Source organism: Dromiciops gliroides, chromosome 1, assembly GCF_019393635.1.
Source record: "Dromiciops gliroides isolate mDroGli1 chromosome 1, mDroGli1.pri, whole genome shotgun sequence".
NCBI classification, from domain to species: domain Eukaryota; kingdom Metazoa; phylum Chordata; class Mammalia; order Microbiotheria; family Microbiotheriidae; genus Dromiciops; species Dromiciops gliroides.
The window spans coordinates 497208351-497229762 of record NC_057861.1 but is presented as its reverse complement, the minus strand read 5'-3'; the positions used below and the strand labels follow the sequence as shown (position 1 = coordinate 497229762).

Sequence of the window (21412 nt, the reverse complement as noted above, 5' to 3'; positions counted from 1 at the left end):
AGATAGCCCCTAAACTCCCTTCCAGTTTTAAATCCTATGACATGTTCACAGAACAAGTGTAAATCTGCTTCCCAAGAGTTATGAAAAGGTGCTTGTTTTCACAGCTTGGTGAGAATAAATGCTGGTTGTGCAAAGTACAATTGTAATTGAAAGTCATAATCCATATCCTTTTATAGTATCTTTAAATATTTTTGTATTAGAATTATTTACATAGTTTTTTTCCTTTTTAAAGCATTTTGATACTTAAATTCAAATATAATCATTTGAAATTCCATTAAAAGATATAAGAAGGTGCTGCTACACAATAGCATACATCACAGGATCATGGCAGTAAGCATAGTGAAGTGGTTTTGTTAGTGGCAACAGGAAGACCCAGATTCAAATCCTTGCTCTGAGATTTGTGACTTTGGGTCAGTCACCTTCCCTATGCCTCAGTTTCCTCTTCTCCAAAAGGAGGGATTTAAACTCACTGGCTTCTAAGGTCTCTTCTACATCTAAGGTCTATGATCTATGATGTGCTATGCTGTGATTTCAAGGTTGAAGGAAAATTAGTGATTTTCTAGTCCAACCCCCTCACTTTACAAATAAAGAAACCAAAGCCCTTGAGAGGTCAAAGGACTTGCACAATTTCCATGAAATCTTCTAACTCCAGATCCAGAACTCTTCCACTATTCTACATTACTTCAGTAAAAAAAGGTAATAGCAATTAACAGGATAGATAGATACATATAGTGAGGAATCAAAGATGACTTCAAAGTTATACATATGAATAACTGGAAGGATGGGTGGGGCCCTCCACAGAAATAGGGAAGTTCGGAAGAGTGTTGGCTTTGGGGACAAGATAAGTTCTGTTTTGGACATGTTGGCTTTGAGATGTCTAAGAGGCATCTAGTTCAAAATGTCATATAGGTAGTTAGTGACAAGGGACCAGGCTCAGGAGAGAGACTGAAAAGTAGAGGGGTAGGAGGGGAGAAAGAGAATGAGAGAGGAGGAGGAAGAAGAGGAGAAGGAAGAAGTGGAAGAGGAGGAGGAAGAGAGCAAACGCATGATTCAGGACATAGATACTTGTTTGATATGGGACCACATTTAATCAAGAATGCTAAATTTAACCCTTTTTATTTGTTTTTCACTCCTAATCATACGTAACATTGAAGAAAATCTTGCCATTAAATTTATTATTAAATTATGTTTATCACTCATCCTGACTTCAGAATGTACAAGACATGTGTGGTACATAAAGCTCTGAAATGTATCTTTTAGATAAAATAATTAGTCATGATAAAAATTCCAGGCCCTGTATTGAAGAAAAAAAGAGGGTGACAAGCAGCATAAAAGGACGTTGGCAGTCCCACATTCAAATGACAAGTATTCTAAGATGTATGAAATTGATACATTCCTAAGGAATCATAATTTAAGATTTGGAAGGAACTTGAGAGACCATCTTCTCCAACCCTATCATTTTACAGATGAATAAACTGAAGCAAGCAGTGCTAAAGCCAAAATTTCCCATATCAAATCCAGCTATACTGTTGACTGAACAGTGTAAAATCAGAGATGTATTCCTTTGAAAATCCATATTTTCGGGGCAGCTAGATGGTGCAGTGGATAAAGCACCGACCCTGGACTCAGGAGTACCTGAGTTCAAATCCGGCCTCATATACTTGATACTTACTAGCTGTGTGACCCTGGGAAAATCACTTAACCCCCGTTGCTCCACACCAAAAAAAAAAAAAAAAAGAAAGGAAAGAAAATCCATTTTTTCAAAGATATCTTCGATCTAGACTAGGAATATATTTCTACTTATACATTTTTTTCCTCCCAAAAAAAGGAGCCAGTGCCCTCTGTGGAAGAAGACTTCCTTGAAATCAGGAAAGAATAGGGTGTTGGGAAAAAAATACACGCACACATACACAAACACACACACAATTATTTTGAAAGCTTTTTATAAGAAGAATGAAAAACTTAAGGGTAGAAATTACAACTATCATCAAATATTGAAGAAAGTCTCGTGTAGAAGAGGTAGCAGCTTTATACTATGTTTTGGGTTTTTTTTCCAGAAAGTAAAATTGCGGCCAGCAGTTAGAAGTTATAGGGAGACATCAGGAAAAATGTTCTAGCAATTAGAACCATTTAATAATGGAATGAACTCCTTCATAAGGTAATAATATGCTCCGTATCATGGGTGTTATTCCAAACCATTTGAATAACCCTCTCTCAGGAATGCTGATAAGGAGGTTTTCTGCTTTGTGGGGGAAGTTTAATTAGATAAGTTATGAAGTCTTTACTAACTATGTGGAAAATAAAAACAAAAAAAAAAAACATTGAATTGAGTGAGGATTAGAGTGAAGAAAAGCTTAAATCAGGCTCTGACATTCTAATATGACAATTATGCTCAGATGTAAGTACCTGCACATCCAGAAACGATTGGTCTCTTTGAAAGTCATGAAAAAAGAAAACAGGATATACTAGGCCATTCCTGATCCCCCAATTTGTTAATGCTCTCCGCACCAAAATTGCTTTTCAGATTTACTTTGTATATATTTTATATTTCCTTATCTGTGTATATGTTTTCCTCTGAGTATAGTATAGGTTCCTTGAAGGCAGAGACTTTCTGGTTTTACTTTTATACTTTTTACTTTTATAGTCTAATGCCCAGTACAGTGACTGGCACACTTAATAAATACTTGGTGAATGAGGAGGGAGGGGGAGGGTTTGTCCAAAACAGTGGACAACCACCCCCCCCCAAAAAAAGGAAGCCTCTGTAACAGCTGCTTTTTTGGCTGTCTCTCTGGATACTATTTTCAGTTATTAGTACATCAGATTAGGACAGGTGCCCAGGAAAGTACCAGTGCCAGAGCAAGATGATGACATAGGTAGTGTAGTTAAGGTGCTTAGAGGGAAGTTGGCTTACTTTTAGAGACAGTTTATCAAGTGGTGTACACCTTTGTGGGCTTCAAGGTTTGGTCCTCAACGTTGCCATTTCAGAAACTCATTTTATCTGTTTCATCAGTGGTGATCAGGCCTTGGTAAATTAATTGATAACCACTGAAGTAAAAACTGACTGATTTGCTAATCAGTTCATTAATTTACAATGGGAAATTTTACTTTACTGTGACCATATGCCCCTTATCTTTTTTATGCAGGGCATTCTCTTTCCAGTATCTAGATACCTAGGCTATATAGTTAATAATCAAAATGTTGCTTTGTGAACATTAACTCTCTTCACTTTTTAATATTGTTTATCACAACCTTCCTGGATGTTCTTCTCCCTGGGCTTCTGTTTTCTCCTGGTTCCCCTTGTGCCTGTGTGACTTTCCCTTCTTGATCTCCTTTGCTATTAGAATATCATTCACATGGCATCCTCTAAGTATGTCCTCTATGGAGGGCAATAGACTGTTTTCTTTATACTGCCTTGGAAATCCTATCAGCTGCCATGGGTTTTTATATATACAGAGAACTCCCCAAACCATGTACCTATCCCTTATCTCTCTCCCGGGCTCCAGGCCTGCATCACCATTTTCCTGCCAACAAATCACCACCTCATTGTACCAGTGGCATCATCCTTGGGCAAGTGGCTTACTCTCACTGGACCTCAGTTTACTTCTCTGTAAGGTGGGGGGTTTGTAGTCTCTTACAGCTCTAAATCCATGATCCTATGTCCAAAAGGGAACTCAGTATCTTTTAGCTTAAACTTGCCCTCCAGTGACTTTCCCTGTTTCTGTTGAGGTTTCTACTCTCCTTCAGGTCATCCAGGTTGACAATATCAGAATCATCTTTAACTCGTTCCTCTCCTTTTCCCCTCATATCCAATAAGTTTCCAAGTGTCTTAATTCATTCAACTGTGTCTCCATAATAGTTCTCACATTCATCCCCTTCTCTTCATTAACAAGGCCACCATTCTGGTCCAGGTCCCCATTACATCTCATCTGAGCTGTTACAATGATCTTTTCATTGGTCTCCCTGCTTTTAGGTTCTTACCTTTTCTAGTCTCTCCTCCACATAGCTGCCAAAATATCATAAAAATTAGGCCTGATCATGTCAATCCCTACTTCATTGACTCCCTAGTCTCTTGAGGATAAAATAGAAAGGCCTCAGCTTGGCATTTAAAATCTTTCCCATTTGTCTCTGGCCTGCCTTTCCTTACTTTCTGTTATACACTTGATTTTCTTTCTTTCTTTCTTTTTTTGCTGGGCAATGAGGATTAAGTGACTTGTCCAGGGTCACACAGCTAGTAAGTGTCAAGTGTCTGAGGCTAGATTTGAACTCAGGTCCTCCTGAATTCAAGGCCAGTGCTTTATCCACTGCACAACCTAGCTGCCCACACACACACACACACACACACACACACACACACTCTTGATTTTCTAACCAAATTAGCCTACTTGCTCTTTCCAGAACTCAACATTGCATCTCCTAGCTCTGTACATTCGTCCTCCAGGCCTACAGTGTATTCCCTCCTTATCTCTACCTCTTATCATCCCCAGCTTCATTCATTACTACTCAGATGCAACCTCCTCCATGAAACCTTAGTCAGTGCTCTCTCCTTCCTCCACTTATCCTGTATTTGCTGATGTGTTGCTATGTTTGATGCCATAGTAGACTACCAAGAGGACTGTTTTTCCTTTTTATCTTTGTATCTCTAGTACTTGCTATAGTTCCTTGCACATAGTAGGTACATAATTAATAGTTTTCCAATCAAATGATTCAAGGCAAAGGGGATCATAGGACTCTAGATTTAGAGCTGCAAAGGACCTTAAAGATTACCTACTCCCACTCCTAATTTTACTGATATTGCAGCTGAGAGAAGTTAAGGGACTTGAAGCTAGGACACTGATTTAAAATCCAGTGTTATTGGCCAGGTAGGCCAAACCATTGCTACCAGCACAACCATTTCCCCATCCCTAGTGAACAGTAATGTCCCATCTTTTTCCCCCTCCAGCTGACTAGCCATTCATCCAACCTGATCTCAACAACAATAGCCCTATAGAGACCCAGCCCTTGCCTCCCCAACATTTGGTAGCCTTATCACCACCAGAGTCCTTGTCACTGTCATGTAGTGACAGAAACAGAGATGATCTTATCAGTAAAAATGATGCTAAATATTTGGGGCAGCTAGGTGGCGCAGTGGATAGAGCACTGGCTCTGGAGTCAGGAGGACTTGAGTTCAAATCCTGCCTCAGACACTTAACACTTACTAGCTGTGTGACCCTGGGCAAGTCACTTAATCCCAATTGCCTCACAAAAAAAAAAAAATTATGCTAAAGAAGGTGAAATACCTTGCCCTGCAAGAGTTAAGGACCATCTTGCTTTTCTATTTGTTTCTCCACTGCTTAGCATACTACTTGACACATAGTAAGTAATGGCTTAAAATGCTCCAATTCTCCCTTGTTGAAACACAGAATCACAGAATTTTATAGTTAGAAGGGACTTTAATAGCTATCTAGTCCAACCCATTGTTATTGTTGTTTTTGTTGTTTTGAGTCTTTTTCAGTCATGTCCAACTCTTCATGACCCCCTTTGGGGTTTTCTTAGCAAAAATACTGATCTGGTTTGCCATTTTACAGATGAGAAAACTGAGGCAAACAGGATTAAGTGACTTGCCCAAGGTCACACAGCTAGTAAGTGTCTGAGGCCAGATTTGAACTCCCAAAGATGAGTCTTCTGACTCCAGGACTAGCACTACCTATACAACCCATACATGAAAAAAATCCCCGGTATTACATACTTACTTGACAAGTAGTTATCCAAATTCCATTTGAAGAACTCCATTGAGTGAGATCCTACCACTTCTCAAGGCAGTCATTCCCACTTCTGGACAGCTCTAATTGTCAGGAAGTTTTTCCTGACATCATACCTAAATTTGTCTTTACAACTTCCTACTTATTGCTCCTGGTGCTGGTCACTGGAGCCAAATGGAACAAATTTAATCCCTCTTCCACATGACAGCCCTTGAAATACTTGAAGACAGCTATCATGACCCCCTGGAGTCTTCACTTCTATAAGCTAAACATGCTCATTTCCTTCAGCCAGGACTCATATGCCATGGACTCATAACCCTTCATCATGCTAATTGCTTTCCTATGGGTTCTCTCCAGGTTCTCAATGTCTTATCAATGTTTCTGGTGCCCGGAACCAAACACAATATGCAGATATGTTCTCACCAAGGCAGAGTACTGAAGGCATATCCCCTCTTTATTCCTGGAAGCTATGACGCTCCCTCCTAATGATACAGTTCAAGATCCCATTGGATTTTTTTGGATTCTACATTATATATAGTGAGCTTACAATTAAAAAAAAAAACAAACAGATCTTCCCAGTTTTTCCAGATTTCTTTATATACCTCAAACGTATAGGTCTTACTTATATTATAGAATTCCATTATGCTGATGTACCACAATTTATTTAACTGCTCCATTCTTCTTGTACATTTAAAATGTTTCCATTTTTTGTAATTACATGTATTGCTGTTTTTGAGGTCTTTGTACAGATACCTCATTTTTTTATTTTTACAACTTTCAGCATATTATTCCCAACAGTGACATTATTGGGTCAGAGAGTATGATCATTATCATTTTTGTGACTTTGACTGTCTACTGCCAGATCGCCCTAATCCAAAGGACCCCATCACCTTTTTGTCATTAGCACTCGCCCCCCCCCCAGGTTCAATTAAAGATCTGGTCATTCCAGAACCACTGGACAATCACTTCTGGCTAAGAACATGAGGATTTGACAAAAAGAGAAGATCCACATGTCCGATAGTCGTGGTTAAGAAAGCTTGTTTATACTGAACAATTTAGAGAAGGGATTGAAATAAATTTATATATATGAAGCATAAACTTTGTCATACTTGCCAAGGTCAGAAAGACCCTGAAGAATTATGTAAACAAACAAACATTCACGTTGGCTGACCATAAAATTGAGAAATACTTAAAGATGTTTAGAGTGGTTTTTTAAAAATTATTATTGGTTCTATTCTTCTTTTGCCATCTATACTCATGTCAGCATGTTGTTTGCTGGGGTTTCATCTAAGATCACAAGTTTTCATGACTTTATTGTGAGCTTTTAATGTTTATTCAACTTGCATTCATTTTCCATCATGAGAAAGCATCAGGGCACAAATCCCTTTGAACCTTATTCTTAGAGCTCAAATATTTTCTTTCATATAAGATAATAATTTAAGATACCTTTTAGGACAGGACAAGTGTTATGAGAACAATACGTTCCACTTTTTGTATCAAACTGGTCTCCTTGTTCAGCATGACCATGCTGCCCTTCGTTTGTCTTTCTATTATACAGTAGCTTTTTTTTATCATATAAGGTATTTTATTTTTTCCGTTACATGTAAAGATAGTTCTCAACTTTTGTTTATACAAGCTTTACAATTTCAGATTTTCCTCCCTCCCTCCCCTCCCTCCCCCCTCCCCTAGACAGCAGGTAATCTGATATAGGTTATATCTATATATCATATACATATATATAGATAGATAGATATACACACACATATATATACACATAACATTAATCCTATTTCTGCATTAATCCTGTTACAAGAGAAAAAATCAGAGCACTGATGCAGAACCTCAAAATAGAAAAAAAAAAAACAGCACCCAAAACAAAAGAAATAGTATGGTTCAATCAGCATCTATACTCCACAGTTCTTTTTTTTTTTTTCTTGGATTTGGAGATCCTCTTCTATCATAAGTTCCCTGGAACTCTTCTGTACCATTGCATTGGTGAGAAGAATATAGTCCATCACAGTAGGTCAACACTCAATGTTGATGATACTGTGTACAATGTTCTTCTGGTTCTGCTCATCTCACTCATCATCAGCTCACGTAAGACCCTCCAGGTTTCTCTGAACTCCTCCTGCTCATCATTTCTTACAGCACAATAGTATTCCATTGTATTCATATACCACAACTTGTCCAGCCATTCCCCAATTGATGGGCACCCCCTCAACTTCCAATTCCTTGCTACCACGTAAAGAGCAGCTATAAATATTTTTGTACATGTGGGTCCCTTTCCCCCTTCCATGATTTCTTTGGGAATATACAGTAGCTTTTAAAGGGGATGATTGATTTTGACCAGATTTAGTATGGTTCTGAAAATTGGTGCCTGAGGCTGTGATAAAGATAAATGCCTTACAAAGAGAGTTCAGTCTCCCATCTTAAAGTAAATGTACATATCACCTAGAACATTTCTACTACTTAAAAACCATCTCATTACCCACATTGGTTGATGTGATGTATACAGTTCGCAGACCAATAGTCATAAAAGCATGCCCTCATGTGTAGTAACTGGAATTTTCTTTCTTTCTTATGGAAGCCTTCACTTAAAAAAAAAAAAAAAAGACAAAACTATATCTCAGTGTATTCCTTTGGCCAATGAAATCTAAAAGAAAAATAATTTTGTCTTGTGCAAGTTAAACATCGATTTCTGGTTTCTCAAGTAGAAAATTATAGTTATAGATTTCTTATTCAGTATCTTCTTAGTTATTATGTAGGTTGAGAAAATGATTCTCAAACAGCTGGAGTTGGAATTTTTTGTTGTTCTTAGTTTTGTATTTTGGACTAGACGAGATTTCATTGGTTTTGGGAGCTTCTACTGATGAGGAAATCCCCTGTAGCAAGGGAAATTGGCACCTGCTTTGTATCATATAGTCCCAGAGACTTGCCTTTAACAGTGAGAGACTGTAATTTGCCCAGCATCACATAGCCAGTATGTGTCAGGTAGAACTGGAACCCAGGTGTTCCTGACTTCTAGACTAACTCTCTACTTTCTATACCAAAGCTTCTTAAACTCTGGGTCATGACTCCATATGGGGTGGTGTAACTGAATGTAGGGGCCTCGAAAAATTTTGCAGCAGTAAAAGTTTATGTATACCTAGTTTATATAGCTATATACCTGGGGTCGTATAAAAATTTATTCAGCAAAAAGGGGTCATGAGTGGAAAAAGTTTAAGAAGCCCTGCTCTGTACCATACCTCCTCTTCATAAAATAAATATGACCCAAAATTCCAGCTGACTGTGATTGTCTTCCCTGAATCACTAACAAATTCTTTAAACACAATGGGTGCTGAAAAATCAAAAATTATTCTATCAGTTCACCTACCACATAAAAATGATGTTACATTAGATAATTGTTTATTGATTTATTTGGCCATGTAAATATAAAATGCTTCCTTTAAATTTTGTAAGAGAATTCAATTTATGAATTTAAACAACAAACAAACAAACAGTATTGTGTCAAACTACCCATTTGTCTTGGAATTTGTCCTGAGATCATTATTTTGGTATATTGGGTTTCTTTTGAAAAATATTGCCCATTAATAACTTTTAAAACTTTTTAAAAAATTAAATCACATCAAACCCTTTCTCCCTGTCTTATATGTGTTGAGACCTAAATTAAAATCATGCATGATTTCAGTTAAATGTATGTTCCTAAGCATTTGGTGGGGGAAGGGGAAAGAATAAAATCCTTCATGAAAAATGAAAGTAAAAAGGTTATAATGTGCTTTTTTAGACTTTTGTATCTTTTCTTGTTTTAGACATATGAGAAGAGAAAGAAAGATTCATACACAAAAATTCTTAAGAAAGGACAGCAGCCAAGTGAAGAAAATCAGTTGCTTCCCCTTTACATTACAAATCCTGTGATTTATAAAAAGAAAGAAGTTCACCACGTAGACCAGACCACTTTCATAATGGGAGTAACTCCAAAAGGAATCAGAAGGTCAGTTGCTAAAAATGAAATTGAGTATTGAAAAAATAAGATGTTGAGTAAATCCTGTCAAGTAATCTAGAACTTTTTATCAAAAGTCCAGATTCTTTGAGTTCTGTCCATATCCGGAATCTGAATATTTGAGAATAATGTAGATTTTTTTCTAAATTAAAATAGATTTAACAATCTTTTAATGTTCTAAGTAGAATACATAGAAATATGAACAAATTGCCTAATAGCACCGCAAATGGTTTTATAGATTAAAGACAGATTTGCAAGGCCACACCTCTCAAGCAAGCACAATTACTCATAAATGGATTTAGAACTGACCTCTTAGATATTTCGTGAGTCATTAAATGGGCAATAATTGACAGTGGACAGTAACTATATTTAACTAAGCTCTAAGGCAATGGTGTCCAACTCAAGGGCCACTAACCTATACACAAGGATCTCTTCTTGCTGTTGAATCATTTCAATCATGTCCAACTCCTTGTGACCCCATCTGGGATTTTCTTGGCAAGGGTACTGGAGTGGTTACCATTTCCTTCTCTATCCCATTTTACAGATGAGGAACTGAGGCAGATGGGGTTAAATGACTTGCTCAGGATCACATAGTTAGTGTCTGAGACCTGAGTTGAACTCAGAGAGAGGTCTTTCTAATTCCAAGCCTGGTGCTCTATCCATTGCACCCCCTTGCTGCCCAAACATCTCTACAGGCTGCTAATGTATTATCTAGGTTTTATTGTATTTTTATATGTTTTGTTAAATATTTCTCAAATGCATTTTAATCTGGTTCAGGCAGCACTCTGCAGTGCTCCGTTTGACACCTCTACTCTAAGGGAAATAAAAATTTTCAGCCCTTAAGTCCTGGGCCTTTAGCTCAACACCACAGTAAGAGTTTGCCTTTCTGTTTCTGTTTGCCCTACTCAGGTTATTCCTTGATGCAGGGAGTAGAGTGATGGGCCAGAAGTCAGGAAGACCTAGACACAATTAGAAGGCTGTATAATTGGGGCAGCTAGGTGGCGCAGTGGATAGAGCACTGGCCCTGGAGTCAGGAGGACCTGAGTTCAAATCCGGCCTCAGACACTTAATACTTACTAGCTATGTGACCCTGGGCAAGTCACTTAACCCCAATTGCCTCACTAAAAAAAAACAAACAAACAAACAAAAAAAAAAGAAAGAAAGCTGTATAATCCTGGGCAAGTCACTGAACCTCTCTCTGCCTCTGTTTCCTTAACTATAAAATGAGGATAATAATAACACCTACCTCCCAGGGTCCTTGTGAGGATAAAATGAGATTTGTGTATAGTGCTTAGAACAGTGCCTGGTACATAATAGGTGCTTAATAAATGCTTGTTTCCTTCCTTCTTTAAGGAGACTTGGAAGCAAGAAACAAAAAAGGAGAGATATCAGTACATTTCCTACCACTTCTTTTCCTCAGTATAGTACCTGTGATAAATACTTCACTCCTTTGGTAATGGGTTGCCTAATGTATAAAATGAGGGGATTGAACTAGATGACTTCTAAAAGTTACTTTAAGCCCTAAATATCATAATGGCAGTTTGCCAGTATGGGGAATTTGTACTGCTCTTTAAGCAGACTTCACACCTCCACTTTCACTTTGCTTCAGAAAGAGGCATACAGGGAAAGTACATTTAGTTCCACTCTATTTTTCTCCCAAAACAAGAACAAGCAAAATTGGAGTCTTAGTATTGATGGTCAAACCATTTCTGATATGTTGGGGGGTGGGGGAGGTTTAACTATATGAAAGGACATTTGAAAGAGAGAAAAGCATGTAGGGGAAGGAGCCTTGGATTTAGGGTCAAAGCATTGAATCCCTCCTGCTACTTGGCACCTATTTTGCCTAAGTCAAGGCATTTCACCTCTTGGGGCTTAAATTGGGTTGTTGGAATAAACTAACTCTGAGCTTCCTTCTGGCTCTAAGTCTTATTATTCTCTGCTCAGCTAGCTTCAGTCTCTTTTTTTAAGAGGCTCTTGAGATACCATCATAGTGGTAACCTGGAAGAACTAAAGTTCCTTCCAGAGTTGAGGCTAACTAACCCTGATTGTAGCTTGTGGCTCATTCAGTCACTAGAGAATGTAGTTTTAAGACTATCAATTCCAATTAGATAGGAGGCAGAAATGAAACTAAATTCTTCATTATAACTCATGTATCATATACAATGAGTATACGTACTTATCTCCAGAGGAAATGGAGTCAGAGCCATTTCTTATTCTAGAGATAGTAGGACTGTCGGGTTATAGCTGAAGTCATCTTTTTGGCATTGTAAAAGTGAAGCTTATTTGTCAGCTATGAACACAATACCAAGTTTGTGGATAAATAAAGACATCAGCATCTAACCTTGCCACTTAATCTTGCCAATTAATCACTTAATCTTCACAAGCATAAATATTTATTAGAAAGTCCATGGAAATGGATTTGGATATGATTAATAAACAAAATAACCTTAATCTCCATTTTCTTTGTGTGAAATGAAAAATAGATTATTTTAAGGCCTCATTTGTTTCCTTTCTTTGAAACTCCAGTAAGAGCATTGCTAGTTTCCAGAATGAAATTTGGAAGCTTGCATCTGCCTTGTTAAATATTCTGACAAAGCTGCAAATGACTGAGATAGCATAGGGAAAGCAGCAGCTGGGTTTTAGGAAACCTAGAAGAATATATTGATATACTTCCACTTGTACTAGAAACTTTTATGATACAGAGACTAAATATAAATAAATGAAAGTAGATGTACATGTGAAAATGGATTTGGAATTGCAATCAAGAGTAAGTGATTTGGGGGCAGCTAGGTGGCACAGTGGATAAAGCACCAGCTCTGGATTCAGAAGGACCTGAGTTCAAATCCAGCTTCAGACACTTGACACTAGCTGTGTGACCCTGGGCAAATCACTTAACCCTCATTGCCCTGCAAAAAAAAAAAAAAAAAAGAGTAAGTGATTTGAAGTGAAATGTGAAATAAATATGAATACATCTCATCATTATTATTATTCATGATGATTTTAAGGATACATTTTATAAGTGCTTTTCTTGGAATTCTTACTCCAGCTAGTAGCATTGATTGGGAGTTCTCTTCAATAAATTAGGCAAAAAAATTGCACAAATGGTAGATTGCTTAAAGACCTCATATTTAGGGTTATTAATAAATATGTCAAAGTAGCAGTGTGCATTTGTGGCCCTTGAAATAAAATTAAAATATTTTCCTAAAAATGTTTTTCATTTTATTCTTTAAAACCAACTTAGTTCTTGGTGCCTATGAAAAAATTTTAATCATATTTTTTAGGACTAAAATATTTTTGTTCAGTGATTTTTCAGTGGTATACAGTTCTTTGCAACCTGATTTGGGATTTTCTTGGCAGAGATACTGGAGTGGTTTGCCATCTCCTTCTCTAGCTTATTTTTACTGATTTGGAAACTGAGACAAAAAGTTAAGCAACTTTCCCAGGGTCTCACAGCTAGTAAGTTTCCAAAGCCAGATTTGAAATCAGGGAGAGGAGTCTTCCTGACTCCAGGCCCATCACTCTATCCACTGTATCACCTAGCTGTTCATAACAACAAGAGAGGCTAGTAAAGAAATCCTATCCACTCTGCCACTTGTAGCTACCCCAAACTCAAATATATCAAAATAATGCAAATTATTCTCAGGTGTGAAATTGCCTGACTGACGTGAATAGCATGGTGGAAGCACATAATTCTTTGGGAATATTTGCTAGCTAAAAACTATGTTACCAAAAAGAAAAAATGGTAACTTAATAAGTAAAATTTTTTCCATTGACCATAAAGAGAAGTTAGCCTTTGACTCTAGCTACGACACCATTTGATATTCTTCTTTCAATAAAAAACCTTGCTTATTGCAGAATTTAGACCTTTTGGGTTAAATTTAAAAGATTGCATTCCTTTCCCTAAATTACATATTATTGATGGTTCTGTCTCCCTTTAAAAGTAAAAGGAAAGGAAAAATAATCCCCAATTTGTTCATTAATACTATAGGAAACAGTTTGAAGAAATGGCTTCTTTCTTCAGTTCGTCTTCTGTGGAAGAATTTGCTGGACATATAATAAATGCCACATCAGAAGAACGCCAGAAAATGCTAAGAGATTTCTACACTTCCAAGTATCCAGAGGTAAAAGAATTTTTTGCAGATTATGATTCAGAATTGATCAAATCTAATAATGAGGAAGGAGAAAATGTTAAGACTAAATCTAGAATGAAAAAATCGCTGGTGAAAAAAAATCTGTCGGATTCTGATTCTTCAGCCATTAAGGTTTCTACCAGTGGGACTGCACAAATCTGCAATCCAAAAAGGCATAAAAAAAAAGTAAATAAGTTTCAAAATGATGATTCCTGTGGAGAAGTTTTGTCTAATAATGTAGAAACTAAGGAACTACCCAGTGGTTTTACCCAAGAGATTGTCAATGGGAAAAAGAGCCAAGCATTCAAAAATACTTCAGTATCCAACTCCTTGAACAGTAAATCTGAAACATGTAAGAGAATGTTAGTAAATACTATTAAGGACCAACAGGACTTTACAAGAACAGAGTGTTCAAGAAGCGAACCTCTTTTGAAATCTGAAAACAAAAAGATAGAAAACCAAATGTTAGAGGACAACACTGTGGTAGACTTACTTGGTGACACTTCTATTCTTGATGACCTCTTTAAAAGTCACGGGAACAGTCCTACACAGTTGCCAAGGGAAGCTCTTTCAAAGCCTGTGGAAAAAGCAAAGCAGCGGCCAAGGGATTTCTGGGACATATTGAATGAGCAGAATGATGACAGTCTTAGTAAATTCACCGACTTGGCAGTAATAGAGATGTTGTGTGAAAAAGCACCCCTTGCTACAGCCTCTAAAAGAAACGAAGAGCTCGAAATGCCTCTTTGGAAGTCAAATGAGAAATTTTTGTGGAAAAAAAATGAGACAGATGATTTACATGAAAGTGCACCCAGCAAATACTGTGATACCTAGAAATAAAAGTGAATTACAAAGCCTGTAGAGATCAACTATAAATGTTCGTGTTGGGAGGAAATGCTAATTGTGATTAATAGAATTAATTTCTGAAAAATATATTTAATTTAACTATCCTTGCATTTTGTTTTTCTTCTCAGGGAATAAAATATATTCTATGTGAATGTACAGAAAAACATAACTAATTTGAAATTTTTAAGTATGCTATCTCATTGTAGAATAGGCATCTGCTGTCAAGCTTCTTACCTATAAGAAAATAGGAGAGCAAAATATAATGGGAACTAGCACCTCAGTAATCATCAGAAATCTTAGGTTCTATGTCTAGATATTTATCATGTGTTTGACCAAGTCTCTCCATCTTCCTAAAGCCCACTGGGGCTATGCTGTCTTGATTATTAAGTGAATGCAAACTCGCCTAGCCTGTTGCATGGAATTGACCTCAAAACAAACCATGATTCTCATTCCATGTAGTAATTGACCTAGGCCATCTTGCCACTGGTCACATTTTCTGTCCATACTATTCTTCCCGATTCTGCTTTCTGCCTCTTGCTCTGAGCACTTTAATCACATCAGTACTACTGTTGTTTGAGGAAGGGAGACATCAGACAGATCCCATGTGAATTAACTCACTAGCCTTTTGACTCCACAGACCAGCACCCTTCCCTAGCAGCCTTTCCCCAATATATATCGTTTCATCTGATTAAAATGTAAACTCTTTGAGGGTAGGAACTGACATGTTTTTTTCAATATTCCCAGTACTTATTATCACTGTGCCTAACACATAGTAAACACTTAATAACTGCTTTTTTCATCCATCCATTCATTCATCCATGCAATAAGTGGAATTCAACTCATTCATCCACCCTCAGAATTCTTATTCAATATCATCCTATGTCCTCTCTCTTTTCCTCTCTTAATCTCCAAGGATATAGTAACTCATCTTTCTCACCATGCCTTGGAAAACTTTAATTCAAGTATTCTTTTCCTTTTAACAACTGCATTATTGTGGATTTCTAGCATTTTTTTAAAATTGTGATATTTTGACGAATCTTTTATTTCATTCATGCCTTTTCATCTTGTGTTAGTCTTATCCATGTCCTCCAATAAATCCTTCAGGGAGTGTCCACCCATCATATTGGAGACCTTTCTTCAGATCTCTTACCATTGCAATGAAGCACAGTGATCCTACTGTCACTCTTCGCTGTTACTATATTGAACAGTTGATTTTTCTTTTCCACTTAAGCATTTCTTTAATCATATATATTTACATCAGTTATCCTTTGTAGTTCTTCACTGGTAAGAACCTGTAGCCTACTCATACCTGCCATGTACCTCCTTATTGCCCTTTGAGAAACCTACAGCTTTAATTCTTGGGAGAGTGTTGTAGTCCTACCTTCATATTGATATAGCATTAGTGAAAAACTATAGGTATAAAAAAGGTAGGGCTTTGTTTCAAGGAGAAGCAACTTAGGGTCACTAAGAGTGCTGTAAATCTCCCAAATATCTCAGTCTTCTCTCCCCCAATTCATTGTCTTTCTGAAGAGGCTGTCCAAGATATTGCATTTGTACATATATGACATATATGTATATACATGTATATATGCATGTATATGCATGTGTATATGTGTGTTGTATCTATGGACAAAGCCATATATATGGCTTGTCCATTTAACTGTATTTGAAATAAGCTTTCTGTATCTAGATTGTGGATTTTGCTATGTAGATGGTTAGGCTGAACACTTCTGAGTAATTTGTATCTCATTTAGAAGACTACAGAATGTTCCTAGCCTTTACCCCAATGAATGAGAATCCACTACCTCCCAAAGCAGCCAATTTTACTTTTGTCTCCCTTAAGTTTTCTCTTCTCTAGACTAAGTATCCTCTGTTCCTTTAAACAGTCTTTCAAATACATTGACTTGAGGCCCTTCACCATCCTTCTTGCCCTCTGGATGCTCTCTAGCTTAAGTGTCCTTCTTAAAACATGGCACCTATAACTGAAAACAGATGGGGTCTGATTAGGGCAAGGGCAAGGTTCACCAAGACAATCACCTACTTATGGCTAGACCCTGTGCCTCTCTTAATGCAGTCCAAGATTCATTAACTTTCTTAGCTGTTCTCTCCCACTGTTGACTCATTTAGCATGTAGTTCTCTAAAAATCCCTGAATTTTTTCAGACCAAATGATATCTAGATGGATAAACAGAGAATTTATTAAGCACTTAGTCAATTAGATTGTGAATTTATTGCCTTTTTTTCTGGATGTGGAGAACATTTTCTATCATGAGTTCTTTTTTTTTTTTTTTTGGTGAGGCAATTGGGGTTAAGTGACTTGTCCAGCATCACATAGCTAGTAAGTGTTAAAGTGTCTGAGGCGGAATTTGAACTCAGGTCCTCCTGAATCCAGGGCTGGTGCTCTATCAACTGTACCACCTAGCTGCCCCCTTATTGCCTTTTTTTATCCCCAGCACTTAGCACAATGCTGGGCATACAGTAGCTGCTTAATAAATGCTTTTTGACTGATTGACCACTCACTATGTGGCAGGAATTGTGCTAAGCACTGAGAACATAGATACAAGCAAGCAACATAGCCTTTCCCTCAAGGAGTATACATTCTATTAGTGGAAGACAACACAGAAGGAGAATTAGAAAGTAGGGAGGTGGCTTGGTTTGGATTTGACCAGGAATTGAATCAGCAGCTCACCAGAGTCCATGATGGTTCTGGTTGGGAAGACATGAGGATGATTGGCTGGAAAACAGATAATATGGTTTATGTAGCCACTTCTCTATCTTGCACTATTGAAGTTAAATTTTTGAACCTAAATGTAAGCCTTTACATTTGTTCCTATTAAATTTTATTTTATTAGACTTGGCCCACTGGCCCAATCTGTCAAGATTTTCTGTTATGCTCTCCCTTCCCCTTTCTGGTCTTCAGTTTGCTACACAGTAAAAATGATGATTGCTAAGGTTCATTCTACTTCTAAAATGCGATTATTTTTTAGCTGTGGAATCCTGTCCTATGAATCTTACCTCTACCATCATACCATGTTTGTGTCAAAGGCAAAAAATTTGGTGAAAATTATTTCAGTCCCTTAATCATTGATAAAAAAAAATACTAAACAGTAAAAAGCCAAACAAAGTTCTTCAAAGCACTCCACTGCAGTTTTTTTCAAGTGGACATTAAAGCATTAGGGATTGCACTTTGTTTCATATCATTCAAACAATTCCCAGTTCACCTCATTCTACTAGTGGCTAGATCACATCTCTCCATCTTTTCCATAAGAAAATCATGAGAATCTTTGTGAAATGTTAAGCTGAGAACTTTTAGTCTAGTAGCTCTGTAACAACAATAAAAAGGGGAGGGGGAAGTAGGGTTATTCTGGTATGATCTATGCATAATAAAGCCATAATGGTTTTTCTTGATCACCTCTTCTAAGATATTAACTAACCATTCTTTTAATAATACATGCTAGAGGGGACAGCTAGGTGGCACAGTGGATAAAGCACAGACCCTGAATTCAGGAGGACCTGAGTTCAAATCCAACCTCAGACACTTGATACTAGCTGTGTGACCCTGGGCAAGTCACTTAACCCTCATTGCCCCTCCAAAAAAAAAAAAATACATGCTAGAATTTTTCCAGAAATCAATCAGATTCACTATCCTGGTTTGCAGACTCCATTCTCTTCTCTGTTTTCTCTTAGTGATAAAGAATAGCATACAGAATAGAATGTTTTGGACTTCCAGACCAAAACACTGGAGTTCAGTACATGACTCTAACATTTATGATTGAAATGACTCTAAGTAAGTCACTCTCCAAGCCCTGGTATTCTCCTCTATAAAATGGGAATGATAATAGTGTTAGTACCCACCTCACAGAATAGTTGTTAAGTCAAATCAAAAAGCATTTATTAAGTGCTTACTACATGCCAGGCACTTTGTCCCTTCCACATCGTGACATTCCCCATCATGGTTTTATGTCATGGGTCTGCATTAAGAAATTAAATGGAGGGGCAGCTAGGTGGCACAGTGGATGGAGCACCGGCCCTGGAGTCAGGAGTACCTGAGTTCAAATCTGGCCTCAGACGCTTTAGCTGTGTGACTCTGGGCAAGTCACTTAACCCCAATTGCCTCACTAAAAAAAAAAAAAAATTAAATGGAAATTTTGGGGACATTTTGCGGAAGCCACAGACAACACACGAAGGCCTGTGGACAACATAGAAAAAGTTTAGAAACTCAGAAATGCGTAAACTATATTTATAGTATTATATAACATCAACCCAAATTTTACAGTAAAATACTGTAAATACCCCATAAAAGGAAAAGAAAAAAAATTCAGACTTCTTCTCGGGTACGAAAGGAGAACCATAAAATTTTATACATTTTCCAGACTGGGGAGGAAGCACCATGCCCCTTAGTCCTCCCTATCCCACCCCAACCCTGCGCAATGTGGAAGGGATATTTGTAAAAGCAAAAAGGACAAGCCCTACCTTCAATGGGACTTAGAATAAGGGAAAACAACTCAGAAACCCAAGGGAGAGAGGAGTGGAGAATAGGGGGAGAAGGGAACAAGGTAAAAAGTTCCAGAGAATCAGAATTGGAGCCAAGAGAGAGTGAGCTATGGTTCATTTGGAATTAAGAGACTTGAGTGGTTCAGGCATTTCCTCAAATGGAGGCTCTAGGCAAGAACTCACCAGTGAAAGGAGGGGGACAGCCTCAAGGGTGGAGGCATTTCCAGGGTGAAAATGCTTTTGGAGCAGAGGAGGTAAAGTCCAGAGAGCCAGTAATCATGTACAATAGTTGAGACCTTAAATGTAGCACAAAGCATAAATCTAACGGCTTAATGTTATTTAGCTAGTCTATTTATCTCTACCTTGTGTGATGTCACTACCAAGCACTTCTAAAATCCATCTCATTGCTTTATAGTCATACCACAGATGAGAATTGAATAGCACAAATGAACAAGATCTTTGACACTGTTGTTTTTAAGTACAACATCATGACTAAATATTCAATTCCATTTGACACCCTTTAATTTTTATTAGGAATTGAAGTATACCAGTTTTATAGTACTAAGGGTAAATTTAACAAAGGGGGCATTTTTTTTTCCAATCAGAAACCTGGAGTGAACATCATCATTCTACTACTAAGTTTTCAAAAGCGCTCTTGGCTTAGGAAGAAGACACAAGTCTCAACTAAGATACTTCTCCATTTAGAAATGTTTCTCTTTGGCGAGCAGGGTGAGAGGGTCTTCTTAGTTTTTCTTTTCAAAATTGAAATGTCCACCAATAAATGGAATGTAATCATACAAAATTCCATCTAAATGAAATGCAACAGAAACTACAAGGCAAAAGAAGTTGATTTTCTTCAAGGATATTTATTTTTAAGTTGAGGTGGGAGATCCTCTGGTTTTCCTGGGTTTTAGGTCTATAACTCAGAAAGGACATATTTTTTTTCTGTTGTTCAGCTGTCTCAGTCTTGTCTGACTCTTCCTGACCTCTTGGCAAATATACAGGAGTGGTTGGTCATTTCCTTCTCCAGATCATTTTACAGATGAGAAACTGAGGCAAACAGAATTAAGTGACTTGTCCAGGATCTTACAGCTGGTAAGTGTCTGAGACCAGATTTGAAATCAGGGAAATAAGTCTTCCTGACTTCAGGCCTGGCACTCTACCCACTGTGCCACCTAACTGCTCCTAATGACATTAATTGTTCTCAAAGAATTAAATGACTCAGCATACTTCACCATAGTGTATATGTAGTTTTTTCCCCTGTTTTCATTTGGCTTAAGTAAAAAGTTCTGGGATATCACCAGTGAGAGGTGGGAAGTATGTCATATGATTAAACATGTACCAGGTATCCTTGGCAGCTTCTCCTCCCCTCCCAGAAACCTCCCAGAAGTCTGATAAGGAAATCAGTAAGGCACTGAGAATAGCAGGAAAACGTATGCTGTCCAGAAACCTCCAAATACCTGAGTCTTCCCTTCATTTTGCTTTTAAATGTCTTCCAATTTACCATTCCATTCCTTTCTTTCCTTGAGGTCACAGATGAAAAGCAGTCAGAAAATCAGTTAGCAAGCATTTATTATGCACTGATTCCTTGCTAGGCACTGTATAGGCAAACAACTGCTGCTGCTAAGCTGGTCACATCAAAGGAAAATCTGAGACTTGATCCTGAAGAGCTTTGATGGTAGAAGTGAAGACCAAAGGATGAATACAAGACTAAGACATAACAGGGGCAAAACAGAGGAGCAAGCAAAGACCAGAGTGGAATGGGGTTTCTAGCCGCCGTGAAACCATAGCAGCTGGTGAGATTGAGCCTAGGGACTGATCACAGCTCTTGTTTCTTGTTCACAGAGCCAATCTTGGTAGATTCCAAACAGATAAACCTTTCCCTTAATGTTTCCCATGACCTACAGGCTGGGAGGAGGTTTAAAGGAAGCCAAGCAGATTGTTTACAATTTTACTATGCTATATCCAATAAAACATGTGTGATGACAGTGCATTGTCTGTGTAGTCTAACATAAAAAAGATCAGAAATTCCCCAGCATGGGGTAGGCACAGAAGCATGGAGATATATTTCATAAAAATACTCCACAGCAATAATATGTATATTGGGCATAGTGGCAATAGAGCAAGTCTTGAAGTCAGGAAGACCTGGGTTTTATAGATACTGGCTTTGTAACCCTGGGCAGATCACACCACTTTTTTTTTTCTATT

At 37.6% G+C, this 21412-nt stretch overlaps 1 protein-coding gene across 4 annotated transcripts in view; it reads left to right on the top strand.

The window, feature by feature from the left end:
• The window catches only part of ERCC6L2 (ERCC excision repair 6 like 2), a 149610-nt gene that overhangs the window by 127395 nt on the left and 803 nt on the right, over positions 1 to 21412 (top strand). For 3 of the 4 annotated variants that reach the window (XM_043976903.1, XM_043976902.1, XM_043976901.1), the window contains exons 18-19: positions 9548 to 9729; positions 13727 to 14787. In XM_043976903.1, the coding sequence (XP_043832838.1) occupies positions 9548 to 9729; positions 13727 to 14699 (1155 nt within the window). In that variant the 3' untranslated portion in view covers positions 14700 to 14787. Of the gene's footprint in view, positions 1 to 9547; positions 9730 to 13726; positions 14788 to 21412 lie in introns of those variants that run through there. The other variant, XM_043976904.1, reaches the window with a different exon arrangement.